The sequence below is a fragment of the Colobus angolensis genome, unplaced genomic scaffold, assembly GCF_000951035.1.
Source record: "Colobus angolensis palliatus isolate OR3802 unplaced genomic scaffold, Cang.pa_1.0 Scaffold230, whole genome shotgun sequence".
Classification (NCBI taxonomy): Eukaryota; Metazoa; Chordata; class Mammalia; order Primates; family Cercopithecidae; genus Colobus; species Colobus angolensis.
Window position 1 is genome coordinate 2,458,928 of NW_012115489.1, and position 16,813 is coordinate 2,475,740.

The 16,813-nt window shown below is 34.9% G+C and overlaps 1 protein-coding gene across 1 annotated transcript in view; it reads left to right on the forward strand.

Moving 5' to 3' along the window:
• Positions 1-16,813, forward strand: part of NIPBL (Nipped-B homolog (Drosophila)) — a 195,033-nt gene that overhangs the window by 79,698 nt on the left and 98,522 nt on the right. Inside the window, exons 2-6 of the mRNA XM_011944374.1 lie at positions 805-947; positions 2,922-3,087; positions 6,099-6,226; positions 9,446-9,545; positions 10,082-10,233. Of these exons, the coding sequence (XP_011799764.1) occupies positions 884-947; positions 2,922-3,087; positions 6,099-6,226; positions 9,446-9,545; positions 10,082-10,233 (610 nt within the window). The 5' untranslated portion in view covers positions 805-883. The remainder of the gene's footprint in view (positions 1-804; positions 948-2,921; positions 3,088-6,098; positions 6,227-9,445; positions 9,546-10,081; positions 10,234-16,813) is intronic.

The window sequence follows — 16,813 nt, forward strand, 5'->3', positions numbered from 1 at the left end:
GCTAAGTACATGAACAGTAAGTAACCATGCAAGATTGAAACAAGACAAGTTTCAAAAGATGTCACAAAGGAATATATAATTATTTACTAAAATAATATTGGGCAATAAATGTCATAAGTTCAGAGTAGATTAAGATATTCATTTGGGTGAATTTGAGGTTTCATGAATTAGTGGGAACATGCTTTGGATCTTGAAGAATTATAGGATTTGGACCAAAGTAGGAATGGGCTTCCTAGGTAGGAAGAATGTCTTAAGGAAGTGTATAAAGATGGGAATACACAAGGGAGATTTGGGAGAATCTGATTAGATCAGGTTGGTTGGAGAGGGTGGTTTATGTAGGATAGTGATAAAAGACACAGCTAGAAAGGCAAGTTGAAGCTAGATTATGAAGTTAAATGTTTAATGTGCTTATAGTGTGGAAATGAATTACAGTGCTTGTCAAGGTTGATCAAGTATTCCTGTCTAGCAATCCAGCCTAGCAGTTAAGAAACAAACTCTGGAACCATATTGCTTTGGTTCTAATTCTTGCTCCACTAGTTACTTTAAACTCACTGTAAATTAATTTCCTCTTAGTAAAATGCAAAAAACAATAGTAGCTGTCGTACTGGGTTGTTGTGAGGACTGAGTTAATGTGTGAAAAGCACTTTGCAATTGCTTAACATATAGTAAGTGGTATATAAAAATGATTATTATATAGGTTGAACAAACAAAAGCAGAAATTTTTTTTATAGTGATTAAGCATTTTCCTGGTAGTAATATATCTGACATATTTCTACAAATAATTGTCTGTTTTGTGTGTTGCAGTGTTTGGGAAATGGGAAGTAATGACAGCTGGCACCTGAACTGAGTACTTTTATAGGCAACACCATTCCAGAAATTCAGGATGAATGGGGATATGCCCCATGTCCCCATTACTACTCTTGCGGGGATTGCTAGTCTCACAGACCGTAAGTTTGGTTAATTTATCTAATTTAAGTTCTACTGTGTGTTAATAATTTTTACAGTGACTGTTCTAAAAATTATTATAGGTTCTTTAAAACACATTTACAGAAATAGCAACTGAAACTGCCCTTTAAAGAAAAAAAATTTGACAGCCTAATTTATCTAACTTCTTAGTGATGTTTAATTTGGTTGTCATGTTCAGTAATCTGTTGGAGTTTGTTGGGGATATCAGCAGCCTGTTTTACTCTAAGGACTTAAGAATTTTAAAGAACATTGCCAGTCTTTTGAGATTTATTTAATGTAACTCAGTTTTTCAGAGATTTATTCTTTTGTTAGGCATTTGTAACTATAATTCTTAGTCCTTGAGTAATGATGCAAAAATCTCCCTACAATTTTAGTTACTGTGTCATCCTACCTGAATAAATAAAAGGAAAAAGACATGAGAGGGAAGGGTAGAAAGTGAGAGAATGGCATACTTTTCTTTGTATAGCATTGTGCAAGATTTGGAACTTCATAATAAGAGAGCTAGGAGAAAGTATCTTCAAGAAATGTTTTTGTCCATGTTCAGTATCCTCCTAATGCAATTTTTCTGGCTTTTGTTTTGTTTTGTGAATTTCCAGTTGGTTTTAGTGGGGTAAGATAGATAACAGCCTATATAGCTTTGAACTTAGGAAACTAGCATAACTAGTTTATGAGGTCTAAATTAACAGGGAAGTGCTGTAGGTGATTGGGTTAGCGTTAGGTAAGAAAACTTTTATTATCATTAGTTTTTATTAGTTTTTATTATCACTTTGTTGTAGGTAAGGCATAAATAATTTAGGAGTACAAAATCAGATATACTATAAGAAATTTCTTTTTGGTTTTTCTCCCCATGATCTTTGCTATACCTCAATATTTTGTCTTTGCAGGAAGCCCTGTTTATTAGGTAATAATTTATTTTCTGTGTTTTTATTAATGAAAATCCTGTTAGTACCTGCTGGGGCTGAGCACCATGATAATTATACTGTATAGGTGATTAGAAATTAAGCCAGAAACAGACACCTGATATTTTAGTTAGCTTTCTTAACTTTTAGACAAATGAACAAATTTCTGTTAGGTGAACAGAGATTAAACAGCTGAGTTTAAGCTACTATAAAACATTTATGTTCTTTTGTTTGCTATTAGAGAATAAAGAGGAGATAATTGTTTAGGAATTTGGAATTTAGAAGAATATTTTAATATTCTTACAGAATTCTATGCTATGAATGCCTTCTTGCTAAAGTGAAGTATTATTTGTATATTCTTAAGCTTTTAAAAAAATGTTGCGGGAGGCCAAGATGGGTGGATCACGAGGTCAGGAGATCCAGACCATCCTGGCTAACACAGTGAAACCCCGTCTCTACTAAAAAATACAAAAAACTAGCCGGGCGAGGTGGTGGGCGCCTGTAGTCCCAGCTACTCGGGAGGCTGAGGCAGGAGAATGGCGTAAACCCGGGAGGCGGAGCTTGCAGTGAGCTGAGATCTGGCCACTGCACTCCAGCCTGGGTGACAGAGCGAGACTCCGCCTCAAAAAAAAAAAAATATTGCTTGTCTGTTTTATGAAGAGTCAGATATTGTTACTTGATTTATTTGTATGAGCGTACTAGTGATTCTGATAAATCTTATAAACAAGAACAAATGAAATTAATGAATTGCTACATTGGAAGTTAGTTTGTAACCATGCCCTTTTCGCTAGTCATTTGTTTAAGAAATGAAAAGCAAGGATGAATATAAGGGAGCTGAATTTTATTCCTAGAGACTAGTATAATCTATTATGGTCTAAGTGAAGGTTTGGGAGTTTTGTAGGGTTGATTGAGTTGTGTTAGGAAGAGGAGGAATGCTTTTTAATAATTTGTCACATTGATATTTATAACTTACTTTTAATCCCAAAATACAGATAAACACTAAAGAGACTTCTTACAGTCACTCAATTTCTAATAATCTGATTTTATTCCAAATAGTCCTGAACCAGCTGCCTCTTCCATCTCCTTTACCTGCTACAACTACAAAGAGCCTTCTCTTTAATGCACGAATAGCAGAAGAGGTGAACTGCCTTTTGGCTTGTAGGGATGACAATTTGGTTTCACAGCTTGTCCATAGCCTCAACCAGGTATCAACAGATCACATGTAAGTATGATTAATTTTATATCTAATATAAGTAAAAAATTTGGCCTAAGAGAATCCGTATTCCTGGTTTTATTTCAAAAATTTTTAGATACATAGTTTAGTTTTAAAATATATCAGTATCCAAGGGAGAATATAGTCTTATTGCGATAACAGATTAATGAGATTTAAATAGGCAGTTTTTAGATAACTCTGACCTGTGTAGCTCTATGGATATTTTGTCAACTCTTTTGAACTTATCTTGGGGGATCGATCATCTTTGCAGAGATCTGGTCATGAAACTATATCCCTGGCTGGGCGCAGTGGTTCACGCCTGTAATCCCAGCACTGTGGGAGGCCGAGGCAGGCGGATCACAAGGTCAGGAGAGCGACACCATCCTGGCTAACACAGTGAAACCCTGTCTCTACTAAAAATACAAAAAAAAAAAAAAAAATTAGCTGGCGTGGTGGCAGCCGTCTGTAGTCCCAGCTACTCAGGAGACTGAGGCAGGAGTATGGCGTGAACCAGAGAGGCGGAGCTTGCAGTGAACCGAGATTGTGCCAGTGCACTCTAACCTGAGCGAAAGAGCAAGACCCTGTCTCAAAAAAAAGAAAAAAGAAACTATATCCCTTTTTCCTGATGTTGCTGAAGTAGTTAAAATTCACAGACTCTAACAGACTATGCTACTAGCTCTTTTTGGATTAGGCTTACATGCTTTTCAGGAGAAGTATATAAGAATTCAAGGGCTAACTCCATGAAAGGCTGTTATAGAGTTTGGGACTAAGTTTTCCTAGAATTTACTCTACCATCTAATTATAGGTATGTATTTTCACACAGTAAACTTTTTAAAATAAAATTGATTTAAATTACATAGCATATTTACAATTTTTTGCACAGGTATACCTTTTAAAATTTATTTTTCGGCCAGGGGCGGTGGCTCACACTTGTAATCCCAGGACTTTGGGAGGCCCAGGCAGGCAGATCACAAGATCAAGAGATTGAGACCATCCTGGCCAACATGGTGAAACCCTGTCTCTACTAAAAATACAAAAATTAGCTGGGCATGGTGGTGCATGCCTTAGTCCCAGCTACTCGGGAGGCTGAGGCAGGAGAATCACTTGAACCTGGGAGGCAGAGGTTGCAGTGAGCCAAGATCACGCCACTGCACTGGGGAAAAAAAAATATTTTTTTCACTGCAAAACCAAATCATATTTATAGTACGACACAAAAATGTGTAAAAAATAAAATTTCTCATTCTTATCCCTTCATATCCCACCACACAGTGTTACTCATGTAACCTCACATTCTTTAATTTTTTTTTTCTTTTAAATTTAAAGATTCATGTAGGGGAATAAGGATAAACACATTATAATGGACAGGTGTCTGCATTAGATGCAGTACATACTTTGGGGACATTTTTAAAGCTGATGATGCTAAGGTGAGATGCTTACTAAATGGATTTTCTAATAGAGAAGCTAAGAAATGATTGGTTAAAATCAGAAAGAAGTATACTACTACTAATATTTTGTCACTCCCAAAATTCAGCAATATTTAAATCACCTTTTTTTTTTTTTTTGAGACGGAGTCTTGCTCTGTCCCCCAGGCTGGAGTGCAGTGGTATGATCTTGGCTCACTGCAACCTCCACCTCGTGGGTTCACGCCATTCTCCTGCCTCAGCCTCCTGAGTAGCTGGGATTACAGGCCTCCAGCACCATGCCTGGCTAATTTTTGTATTTTAAGTAGAGACAGGTTTTCACCATATTGGCCAGGCTGGTCTTAAATTCCCGACTTCAGGTGATCCACCCACTTCAGCCTCCCAAAGTGCTAGGATTACAGGTGTGAGCCACCACATCCAGCCTCTAAATCACTTTTTATGCTTGTACATACTTATTCAGTAGTTTTCACCAAATATTTAAAGATGTAAAGGAAATAGCACACATAAAATAAGGACTTATTTTATGGAGAGCTCCCTTAAGATTGCCCTAGAAATGCAATGAGTCTTATCATTGGACACCATCTTTATGGGTCTTCATGGTTAGATCCAATGAGTAGAACATTGACATGTATAATGTAAAATTAAAACACTGCCTATGCTTAGTTTTATCATCATCTCCATGGTTGTGAATTTAATTTGCTACTTACATTAAAGTTTATTGAAAATTGGTGCTGTGAAGGTATTGAAATTTACTGTTTGGTTTCCGCTTTCCCCCCACCATGATATTATTTGAGAAAACAATATAAGATGGAAAAATTACATAACCTCTGGGTCTTGTCTTAATCAGTGTGGCAACAATATCTTATTTGTAAGACATTCCCAGAAAGTCAGACTCACTCATATTCAGATGTAAGAAAATATATTCCAATAACAAATATCAACTTTTTGTATAACTATCACTTCTCTACCCTTCCATTATTTTGAGTAGTTTAGAATAGAATATATTTATTTTCTGTTTTAAAACTACTTGGAAATTATTAAACTCTTAGTTCAATAAAATAGTGTTTTGGGCTTTTTTCCCCTGACTGTGTAAAGTAAAATGAAGAAAAAAGGGTGTCCTTAGAAGAATCCCTCTCTGTTATTTTTGGTAATTGTATTTCTCCCAGGGATAGCGTATTTGAAAATTCGTAACTGTGGGGCCAGTTGTGGTGGCTCACGCCTGTAATCCCAGCACTTTGGGAGACTGAGGTGGGCAGATCACCTGAGGTCAGGAGTTAAAGACCAGCCTGGCCAACATGGTGAAACCCCGTCTCTACTAAAAATACAAAAATTAGTTGAGCGTGGTGGCAGGCACCTGTAATCCCAGCTACTCAGGAGGCTGAGGCAAAAGAATCACTTGAACCTGGGAGGTGGAGGTTGCAGTGAGCCGAGATTGCACCATTGTACTGCAGCCTGGGGGATAAGAGCAATACTTCGTCTCAAAAAAAAAAAGAAAGAAAATTCATATTGTTGGCCATACCAGTGTGATTTACTTTTATATGGTAAATCTTAAGAATCAGTCACCATTTTAATTTTTGATATTTATTTTCTCAATGCCAGAGAGTTGAAAGATAACCTTGGCAGTGATGACCCAGAAGGTGACATACCAGTCTTGTTGCAGGCCGTCCTGGCAAGGAGTCCTAATGTTTTCAGGGAGAAAAGCATGCAGAACAGATATGTACAAAGTGGTGAGTTTCTTAATAACTGAATTCCCATATCATAACTTGTTTTATACATATTTAAATCCAGGTATCTTCTTTAACAAGCTGGCCTATCAGGAATGCCATGTTTATGCCTTCAGTCAAGCCAAGAACAAGAAGGAAACTAAATTGATAAGATTCTTATAGTTTAATATGTAATTAAATTCCTTGAGAATTAGACAAAGCTTTAAGTGTATTTTGTTAAATATTTTGGAATATATCAGTTTACTCAGCTTAAAAATTTTTTTTTGTTTTGGAAAATCAGAATTAATTTGAAATAAGTCTTTCATTAATCAAATATTTGCAAAGCTTTTGAACATGTACACTGTAGCAGGTATATAGAGTTTTATACTGATTGTGATTCCATATTCATGGTTTTCTAGTAATTGATTTAATACTCCTGTTGCCTTAGCAACAGAAAAATTGGTTAAGTATTATTAAAGAAAAATTGATTCATAGTATTACAAAATAATAAAAATATTACATCCAACGCAGATATAATTTTTGTGTAGTCACGGAGTACCTTTGGGTTAAGAGCGTTGTTCTGTTCAAGTTTACTGAATTTTACGAGCTCAAGTGCCTGTTTGGATTTCAAGATTAAAATAGGGAGGGAATAGCTTAGACAACTTCAGAAAGTTCAACTTTGTTAATTAAATAACTGTATTTAAGAATTTTACCAGCCTGGCATGGTGACTCACACCTGTAATCCCAGCACTTTGGGAAGCTGAGGCAGGTGGATTGCCTCAGGCCAGGAGTTCAAGACCCGCCTGGGCAACATGGTGAAACCCTGTCTCTACAAAAAAATACAACAATTAGCCAGGCATTATGGCGTGCGCCTGTAGTCCCAGCTACTTGGGAGGCTGAAGTGGGAGGATCGCTTGAACTCAGGAAGTCAAGGCTGCAGTGAGCTGAGATTGCACCACTGCACTCCAGCCTGGGCAACACAACAAGACCCTGTCTTCAAAAAAAAGAAAAAATAAAATAATTTTGCCAAATCATTTTGGTTTACTTTGTTGGCAGCACTTCCATGATGCTTCCTATTCCATTTCCTTTAAATAATGTTACTTTGCTGATTCTGTATATTTGTGTTGTTTGAATGGTATTTTGAAAGCAATTGCATAGTTGCTATCGATTCCTTAATGGGGATGCTTCTGACCGACTTGCCTTTTAGCAAGTTGAAGGTAGGTATGCAGGACAGTGCTTTGTCTTCACCAGAACTAATAAGTTAGATTGCAATAGTAGGAGACCGATATAAATAATGGAGGAAGCTAGAGTTATGAATGCTTTCTGGAAAAATGTTGGAATTGAAAGAAATTATGGAAAGAGTTGATTGGAAGAAAGACTAATAGGCTGGGAGTATTAGTTACATGAGAATGTGAGTAAATCTAGTATTGGATAAATGGATCTAAGGTTACTAATACTACATTTTTGCAGCTTACATTTTTGAGTATTTGGGTAGTAAATCACTCTAATAAAAACTTTTAGAGTATTCACCTCTCAGTCACATTTTTGTGTTTTATACTATATACACTTGTGTTTTAGTCCAAAACATTGTTTGATTTCTATATACCCTACATTGTAAAAGCATAAACTAGCATTTAAAATTAATCGATTAATTGCATGTTTTTTTTTTTTATTAAAGCATTTTCCTGGTGATATATGGCTTTGAAATTTTAAAAGCTGGCTAGGCGTGGTGGCTCACGCCTGTAATCCCGGCACTTGGGAGGCCAAGGTAGGAGGATTGCTTGAGCCCAGGAGTTCGAGACCAACCTGGGCAACACAGAGAGATCCTGTCTCATTAAAAAATAAAAAATAAAAATAAAATAGAAATTTAAAAAGTTGATTTTGGTGTTGGTAAGTTTAAATATGAGTCATGCATGTGGAGAAAATTTAATAAAATGCAAATCACTTTAATCATAGTTCTTTGGAACTTAGAGCTAATTGAAAAGGACTATAAGAATATCATTTATCCCTTTTATTTAGAAAGCCATTGCTTTCAAACTAGTAATTCCAGTTTGTCCCAGTGATGACTGTTAATTCAGGGGGGAAAAGCTTTTTAACTCCTGTCTCACTGAGTATTCATCTCCCTCCAAAAGAAAAAGAGAAAAAACCTCCAGCAACAATAATTATAGTAATTAAGCTATTAAGCTATGGAGCAAAACAATTTTGTGCTGAGTTTGAGTTGGAAAAGAAAAGTCAGAAGTTGAAATTTAGACTACATACTTAAGAAAACATCCTTCAATGGTAGACTGAGAGGTGATTTTGAAACCTAATTTCTTTCAGCTACAATCCCTTTTGTAGTACTCTTAGCAAATGAACTTCTGTTTGAATATTTCTAGTGAAAGGCACTTTTTGTAACAACAGCAGGAAATGAAATTTGGAAATATAATTTGATGTTTGCAGCTCCCAAAAAAGAGATTGGCTATAGAAATCATAAGAAAATTCAGGGTGTTATTTATAGATTTTTATCTGATTCTGAAATGTCTAAATAAGTGAATTTTTCTGTGTCTCCTGTATAATGAAATGCCATTTGCATAATAATTGAGAAATAATGTCTGGCTTGAAAATTAAGAACCAGAACACTATTCTCAAGTTTTTATTTTTTAATCAAATATTCCGTTAATCCCTACTATGTGACAAAGAGTTATTGTGAAAGAAGGAATAGGTACATTCTATTTTCCTTCAAAAGACATTCAGATGGAAATTGCAGGAATTCAAACTTTTGACCCATAAATAAAGTACTTTGCAAAACCTGTGTCTGAACCATAATACAAATATCTTTGTGAAATTAAGTTCCCAAGTGTGAGAGGTGTGTATGATAAAATATTCGTGTAATAAAAACTACCCTGAGTCTTGTTGTAGAAGGAAGTGTATTGTGTTAGGTGCAAGGTTAGATAAGACAACTTTTTAAAAAATCTTTTGAATTCTAAGGCTAAATAATAGAATATTGAGTAAGCAAGTAAAATTTTTTAAAATATTATAATCTCTGTTTCTAGTCCTGGATTAGTTTTATGGAAAATGGTGCTGTAATAAAATTGTTCTTGAAATTTACAGTTTTACAGTGTCTATATTTTGCTCTTTGAAATGAAAACATTGATCAAAAAAAAATCTCTGGCATGTTTGTGAAAGAATAACTGATTTCAGTTATTTAAAGGACACTTTACTGCTAGAAGAAAATAACATTCTATATTTTTGTGTTTTGCATAGGAATGATGATGTCTCAGTACAAACTTTCTCAGAATTCCATGCACAGTAGTCCTGCATCTTCCAATTATCAACAAACCACTATCTCACATAGCCCCTCCAGGTAATATGTGTATATATCATTTATTAAATATTGTCTTCTATGGTGAGTATGCTGGTGAATATATGGTTCATACATTTAGGTAATGGTGGATTATTTAGAGTTTAAATAGTTGAAATACTTAAATAGTAATTCACTTGTGCATTTGCTTTAAAATGTTGTATATGGAAATAGTCTAATATGCTAATTGAAGTAGCTACCATCTTAGTAATGTAATTTCATAGAGACAAAAGAATGTTAAAATAACTAATGTGTTTGAGGTAAGATTTAGGGAGCATGGCTTTAAGTACCTTAAACAGATTGGTACTTCTATATAAGTAAACAAATTACCTGCTTTTGAAAACTTTTTTATTGTAACTCTTTGATTATGAATTGCGAACAATTTTTGTATGTTATTTGACTGTTTTGCAAGATTCTTCTATTTGCATAGATTTTACATATATAAACTAGAGTTCAGAGGACTTTGTGACAGTCAAATTTCAAGGAATACCATGTTTATTTTATTTCCTTATATTTTTTATTTGGATTTTGGGTTTTAGCCGGTTTGTGCCACCACAGACAAGCTCTGGGAACAGATTTATGCCACAGCAGAATAGCCCAGTGCCTAGTCCATACGCCCCACAAAGCCCTGCAGGATACATGCCATATTCCCATCCTTCAAGTTACACAACACATCCACAGATGCAGCAAGGTAAGAAAATTGTTTGTAACTTTACTGGGAATGTCCAAGTGCTTTAATTCCAAGCAAATTTGTTTTTTAAAGTATAATTATTAAACACAAACTAAAATACTATACTGTATACTTATTTGTCAGTGAACCTTTCTAAAGATATGATTTAAATCATTAAAACATGTTACAGTTACCATTTGAAAATTTGTCATTTTAGGAGGTGAAAGGAGCAGTGTCATTTTGGCTTTTTGGATTCAGTTATTATATAACTAAGTATATTTAGGTATGAAATTAAGAAGAATTGCATTTTTTAAAATTGCTCCTTCTTCTTACATTAGCACTAAGCCAAGGGACAATTACATTTTAATTGGTAAAGTAGATACAGTCAGCCTTTCACATACATGGGTTCTGCATCATGGATTCAACTAAATGCTGAGTGAAAATATTTGGAAAAAAAAAATTGAGTCTGTACTGAATATGTACAGGCATGTTTTCTTGTCATTATTACATAAACAATACAGTATAGCAACTCTTTACATAGCACTTACATTTTATAGGCATTGTAAGTAATCTAGAGATGATTTAAAGTACTATATAGTGCATAGGGCGATATGCAGGTACTGTGCATTTTATATGAGGGACTTTTGAGCATTTACAGATTTTGGTATCCACAGAAGATACTGGAACTAATCCCTCATGGATACTGAGGGATGACTACTATGAAAAACTTACTATACTGTAAAAATTTACTGTAGTACAGTAGAGGAAAATTAATCTTAGATGCAAAAATTTGAGATTAAATTACCAGCTCTCACTTGATTATTAGTTCTTAATGTCATAACATTGATATTATGATGTCTTTTTAAGGTTATATTGCCTTGAGATATATTTCATGGTTACTAAATAATTGATTTATTATTAGTATAAATTTGTTTGTATGTTTTAAAGAAATTTTTTGGCCGGGCGCGGTGGCTCAAGCCTGTAATCCCAGCACTTTGGGAGGCCGAGACGGGCGGATCACGAGGTCAGGAGATCGAGACCATCCTGGCTAACATGGTGAAACCGCGTCTCTACTAAAAATACAAAAACTAGCCGGGCGAGGTGGCGGGCGCCTGTAGTCCCAGCTACTCGGGAGGCTGAGGCAGGAGAATGGCGTAAACCCAGGAGGCGGAGCTTGCAGTGAGCTGAGATCTGGCCACTGCACTCCAGTCCGGGCGACAGAGCGAGACTCCACCTCAAAAAAAAGGAAAAGAAATTTTTTAAAGCAGAAAAGTACAAAGGATAATACAAAACATCTTTATTTTTGTCCTCCTTAATTAACAGCAAATTTTAAAAATTTGCTTTCAGTCACTAATTTCTACATGTGTGTTCTTGTTTATTATGCATGAAGTTGAAACTTTATTCATTAATAAACTTATTAATTTGTAAACTTTTAACTTTGTCATCCATCAAAACAACTAACTCTGGTTTTCCAAAACCAGATAATGAAATATTAGGTTGAGCTTTTTTTTATACACGAACTCAAGGAGAAACTGGGAAGCAAATTTGACACATTTGAAATAGACACAACCAGGTGCGGTGGTACTCACCTGTAATCCCAGCACTGTAGGGGGCTGGGGCAGAAGAATCAATTGAGCCCAGGAGCTCAAGACCAGCCTGGGCAACACAGTGGGACCCTGTCTCTACAAAAAAAAAAAAAATTAACCAGGCATGGTGGCACTTACTTGTAGTCCCAGCTACTCAGGAGGCTGGGGTAAGAGGATTGCTTGAACCCAGAAGGTCAAGGCTACAGTGAGCCATGATCACACCATTGCAGTCCAGCCTGGGTGACAAATTGAGATCTGTCTCGAAAAGAAATAGACACTTAGAAAATTACTGAATTGAGTGTGAGTGCCATACATACATATCTGTGTGTATATGTAGATGCTTAATATTTGTAAAATACTGGTATACTCTGGTACACAAAAGTCTGAGGGACATTTTACATGTAATTAATGAGAGGAAAAATGTCAGAAGAGCACATCTGTTTCTTGTGTAAATGTCCATATACACATGAATGTGCGTAAAAAAGAATGTAAATTTTAACTCTAAGAAATGTGTTGTTGTTTAACAAAATTAACTTAGCTTTTTAATATAGTTTGAGGGCCTATTCAGTATTGTGTCATTTCTTAAAAACGCTCAGATAAAGAAATAAAAACCTTACTCAGGGATTAGCCTCACCCAGATATTAAAGTTATTCTAAATAAAAAAATTTAGTCAGTACTACCCAAAACAGTTTGCATATTCAATGTAATCCCTATCAAAATACCAATGACATTCTTCACATAAATAGAAAAAATTTACGTGGAACCAAAAAAGACCCCAAATTGCCAAAGCAGTCCTGAGGAAAAAGAACAAAGCTGGAGGCATCACACTACCTGACTTAAAAATACATTACAAAGTAACCAAATACATTATAGTAACCAAATCAGCTTGGTGCTAGCATAAAAACACACAGACCAATCCCAGAGAGAATCCAGATATAAATACAGATATTTACAGACAACTTACTTTTGACAAAGGCACCAAGAACATAAAAGGAGGAAAGGACAGTCTCTTCGATAAATAATGCTGTGAAAAATAAACTCAAAATGGATTAAATACTTAAATCTGAGACATGAAACTATGAAACTACTAGAAGAAAACATTGAAGAAACACTCCATGATGTTGGTCTGTGCAAAATACTTTTTGTTTAAGATTTCAAAGCACAGGCAACCAAAGGAAGAAATAGACAAATGGGATTACATCAAGCTAAAAAGCTTCTGTACAGCAAAAGAAACAATCAACAAAGTGAAGAGACAGCCCACAGAATGGGAGAAAATATTTGCAAACTGTTTGACAAGTGATTAATAACTAGAATATCAATAATATATAAGGACCTCATTAGCAAAACAATAACAACAAAAACGAATTAAAAGCCAAAAAGTGTGAGTAAACATTCTCAAATAAAGACATACAAATGGCCAGCAGATATCGCAAAAAATGCCGAACATCACTCATCATCAGAGAAATACAAATAAAAAGCACAGTAAGATATTATCTTGCCTTAACTAAAATGGCCTTTTTCAAAAAGATAGGTAATAGTGAATACTGGTGAAGATATGGAGAAAAGGGAAGCCTCATATACTGTTGGTGGGAATGTAAATTAGTACAGCCTTTGGAACACTGTATGGCAGTTTCTCAAAATACTGAAAATAGAGCTACTATATGATCCAGCAATTCCATTAGTAGGTATATATCCAAAAGAAAGGGAATCAGTATACTGAAGGAGTGCAAGCCCATATTTATTACAGTACTATTCACAAAATAGCCAAAATATGGAATCAACCTAAGTGTCCATCAGTGGATGAATAAATAAAGAAAAGGTGTATGTATACACAATGGAATATTAGCCATAAAAAAAGAATAAAGTCCTGTCATTTTGAGCAACATAGAGGGAACTGAAGGTCATTATGTTAAGTGAAATAAGCAAAGCACAGACAAATGTTATATGTTCTCACTCATATGTGACAATTAAAGTGGATCTTAAGAAGATAGAGAATAGATTGGTGGTTACCAGAGGCTGGGAAGGGTAGAGGAAGGAGGCAATGAAGAGAGCTCGATTAATGGGGACAAATATACTGTTTGATAGGAGAAATAACATGTAGTGTTGGATAGCTCGGTAGGGTGACTAGTTGACAGCAATCTATATTTCAAAATAGCTGGAAGAAGATAATTTGAATGTTTTTACCATACGGAAAAGACAAATATTTAAGGTGGTGGGTATCTCAATTACACTGATGCAATCTTTACAAATTATATGAATGTATTTAATTACCACGTGCATCCCAGAAATCTGTGCCTCTATTATCTATCAATAATAAAATATAATTTTCTTTGAAAAGGAAAAAAATTAGTCTGGCAGGGAACAAGTGAATAGGTCAGTAGGACAGAATGCAGAAATAGGACAATTTAGACTATTGAGAAAGATTGCATTTTTTTTCAACTTTATATTACAAAAATTTAACTGTGCAGAAAGTTCTAAGATTAGCACAATGAACCCCTTCACCAACAGGTATCCTGCCACTTTGTCCTTAAGTATATCTGCTAAGAAGGATATTCTCCTATATAAAAACCAAAGGTAATAATTGTAAAAAAATTAAGGTCAGTTCTGTGGTATCATCTGATATCCAGAATGTATTTGACTTTTACCAATCCACTTGTCCTAAATATGATTTTAATATCTTTTCAAAGCATGTTCAAATCTAGCTTTTCACACATTGCATTTGATTTTTGCATCTCTTATGGAGGCTCTTTTAATCTAAAGCAGTCTTACACCTTTTTCCCCCCATGACACTAATTTTTGGTTTTTGAAGAGTTTGGCCACTTTCGTTGTAGAATATTTCATATTCTAAACTCCACTCTTTTCTGCTGGTGTTGTTTAATTTGTTTTCTGTATTTCCTATCAAGTAGGAGTTAGCTTTAAGGTTTTACTAGTTTCCAGTTACACATTTTTGGCAAGAGTACTTGATAAGCAATGTTGTGCACTTTACATTGTATCTTATCATTATCATAAAATGGTCTCAGTATCAGTGGTGTTTAGGTGGTGAGCCTCTCTTTATTATAAAAGTACATATTTTTCCCTTTGCAATTCATAAATAATCTCTGGGATGATACTTTGAGATCGTGTAAATATGCGATTTCCCATTAATCTTTTACTTAAAGGGGGTAACATTCAGTGAATCTCATTTTATCAGTTTTTACACAGTCATTGGAAAAATGATTTTTAAAAATTCTATCATTCTAAAGATTACATTTTAAAATCAGCATATAAGAATGGATTGTTTAATAAATGATGTTGGTGATTGTCTAGGTATTTTGCAATTTTAGCTGGACTCCTGGATCACCGAAAGCAGAAGTGTTCTAGATTAATAAGCTGTTTATATTTTTTAAGTCATAAAATTATAAGAAAAACATTTGGGCAAAGTTTTGGTATTCTAAGAGTTGAGAAGGCGTTATTTCTAAGCAGACCGAAAACCTGGATTGTAGAAATGAAAAAAAAAAAAAAAAGATTAATTATAAATTTGTGTATAAGAGAACATAAATATATAAATTACATAAATATAAAACAAATATGGGGGAAATATGCAACATTTATTGTAAACACAAAGTATTGATTTTTTTTTATATACTGAAATCTCATACAGATCAGTAAGAAGACAGAAATGAAAGAAGTAAACAGGCAATTTACTGGAAATGAATAGCCAAGTCGATACAGAAAGATTTAATAAATATATGAAATTGTGGTCACCTTAGCTCATAAAGGGATGCATTCAAAATTAAGATGAAATAAAATTTTATATCAGATTGATAAACATTTCAGTCTTCATAGTGATATAAATTGGTGCAGCTTTTTTAGAGAACCATTTGTTTGACAATATCTATAATTTAAAATTCATATACCTCACTCAATAGTCCAAAATCTACCTCCCTTAAAAGAAGGGGAAAGAGATAAAAACATACTCAGACTGTTTTAACAAGTTCTATCAAACATCGAATGAAGAGATATTCTAATCTTAATCCATTCCAGAAAAAAGAAAAACAGCAACACTTTCTCAACTCTTTTTATAAAGTTAAATTACAATCTGGATACCAAAACCAGTTGAAGTGAGGGGAGTATGAGAAAGCAAAATTATAAATCAGTCATCATATGTGAACATTCATGTCCTGTTCCTGAATTGAAACAAAATGTTTCTAATTTTTTCTACCACTAGGTAAGATTAAATCAATCTCTTCTCTTTTTTTTTTTCCATACAGATGGGGTCTTGCTGTATTGCACAGGCTAGACTCAAACTCCTGGGCTTAAGTGATCCTTAAGCCTAAAGGTGAAACAACATTTTTAAATATTAAGAAACCAGGCCAGGCATGGTTGCTTACTCCTATAATCCTAGCACTTTGGGAGGCCAGAACGGGCAGATTGCTTGCAGCTCAGGACCAGCCTGAGCAACATGGTGAAACTCCATCTCTCTCTACAGAAAATTAGCCAGGCATGGTGGTGTGTGCCTGTAGTCCCAGCTACTTGGAGGCTGAGGTGGGAGGATGGCTTGAGCCTGGGAGGCAGAGGTTGCAGCGAGCTGAGATCACGCCACTGCGCTCTAGCCTGGGCAACAGAGTGGGACACTGTCTCAAAAAAATAAATAAATAAAATAAAATAAAATAAAATAAATAAGCAGTGTTATCAACCAATGTGACAAAACTGGATATATATATGAATTGGTTAGTAGAAGACAGTATAATTCAGATTATCGGGCTGGGGTCCTGTGAGCCTTTTAATAGGTCTCAAAAGAGCATTCAGAAAGATTCAATTTCCATACATGTCATTTAAAACTTTTCACTGAATAAGAATACATTAAGCACTTTGGGAGCCCGAGACTGGCGGATCACAATTTCAGCAGATTGAGACCATCCTGGCTAACATGGTGAAACCCTGTGTCTACTAAAAATACAAAAAAAATTAGCTGGGCGTAGTGGCGGGCGCCTGTAGTCCCAGCTACTTGGGAGGCTGAGGCAGGAGAATGGCGT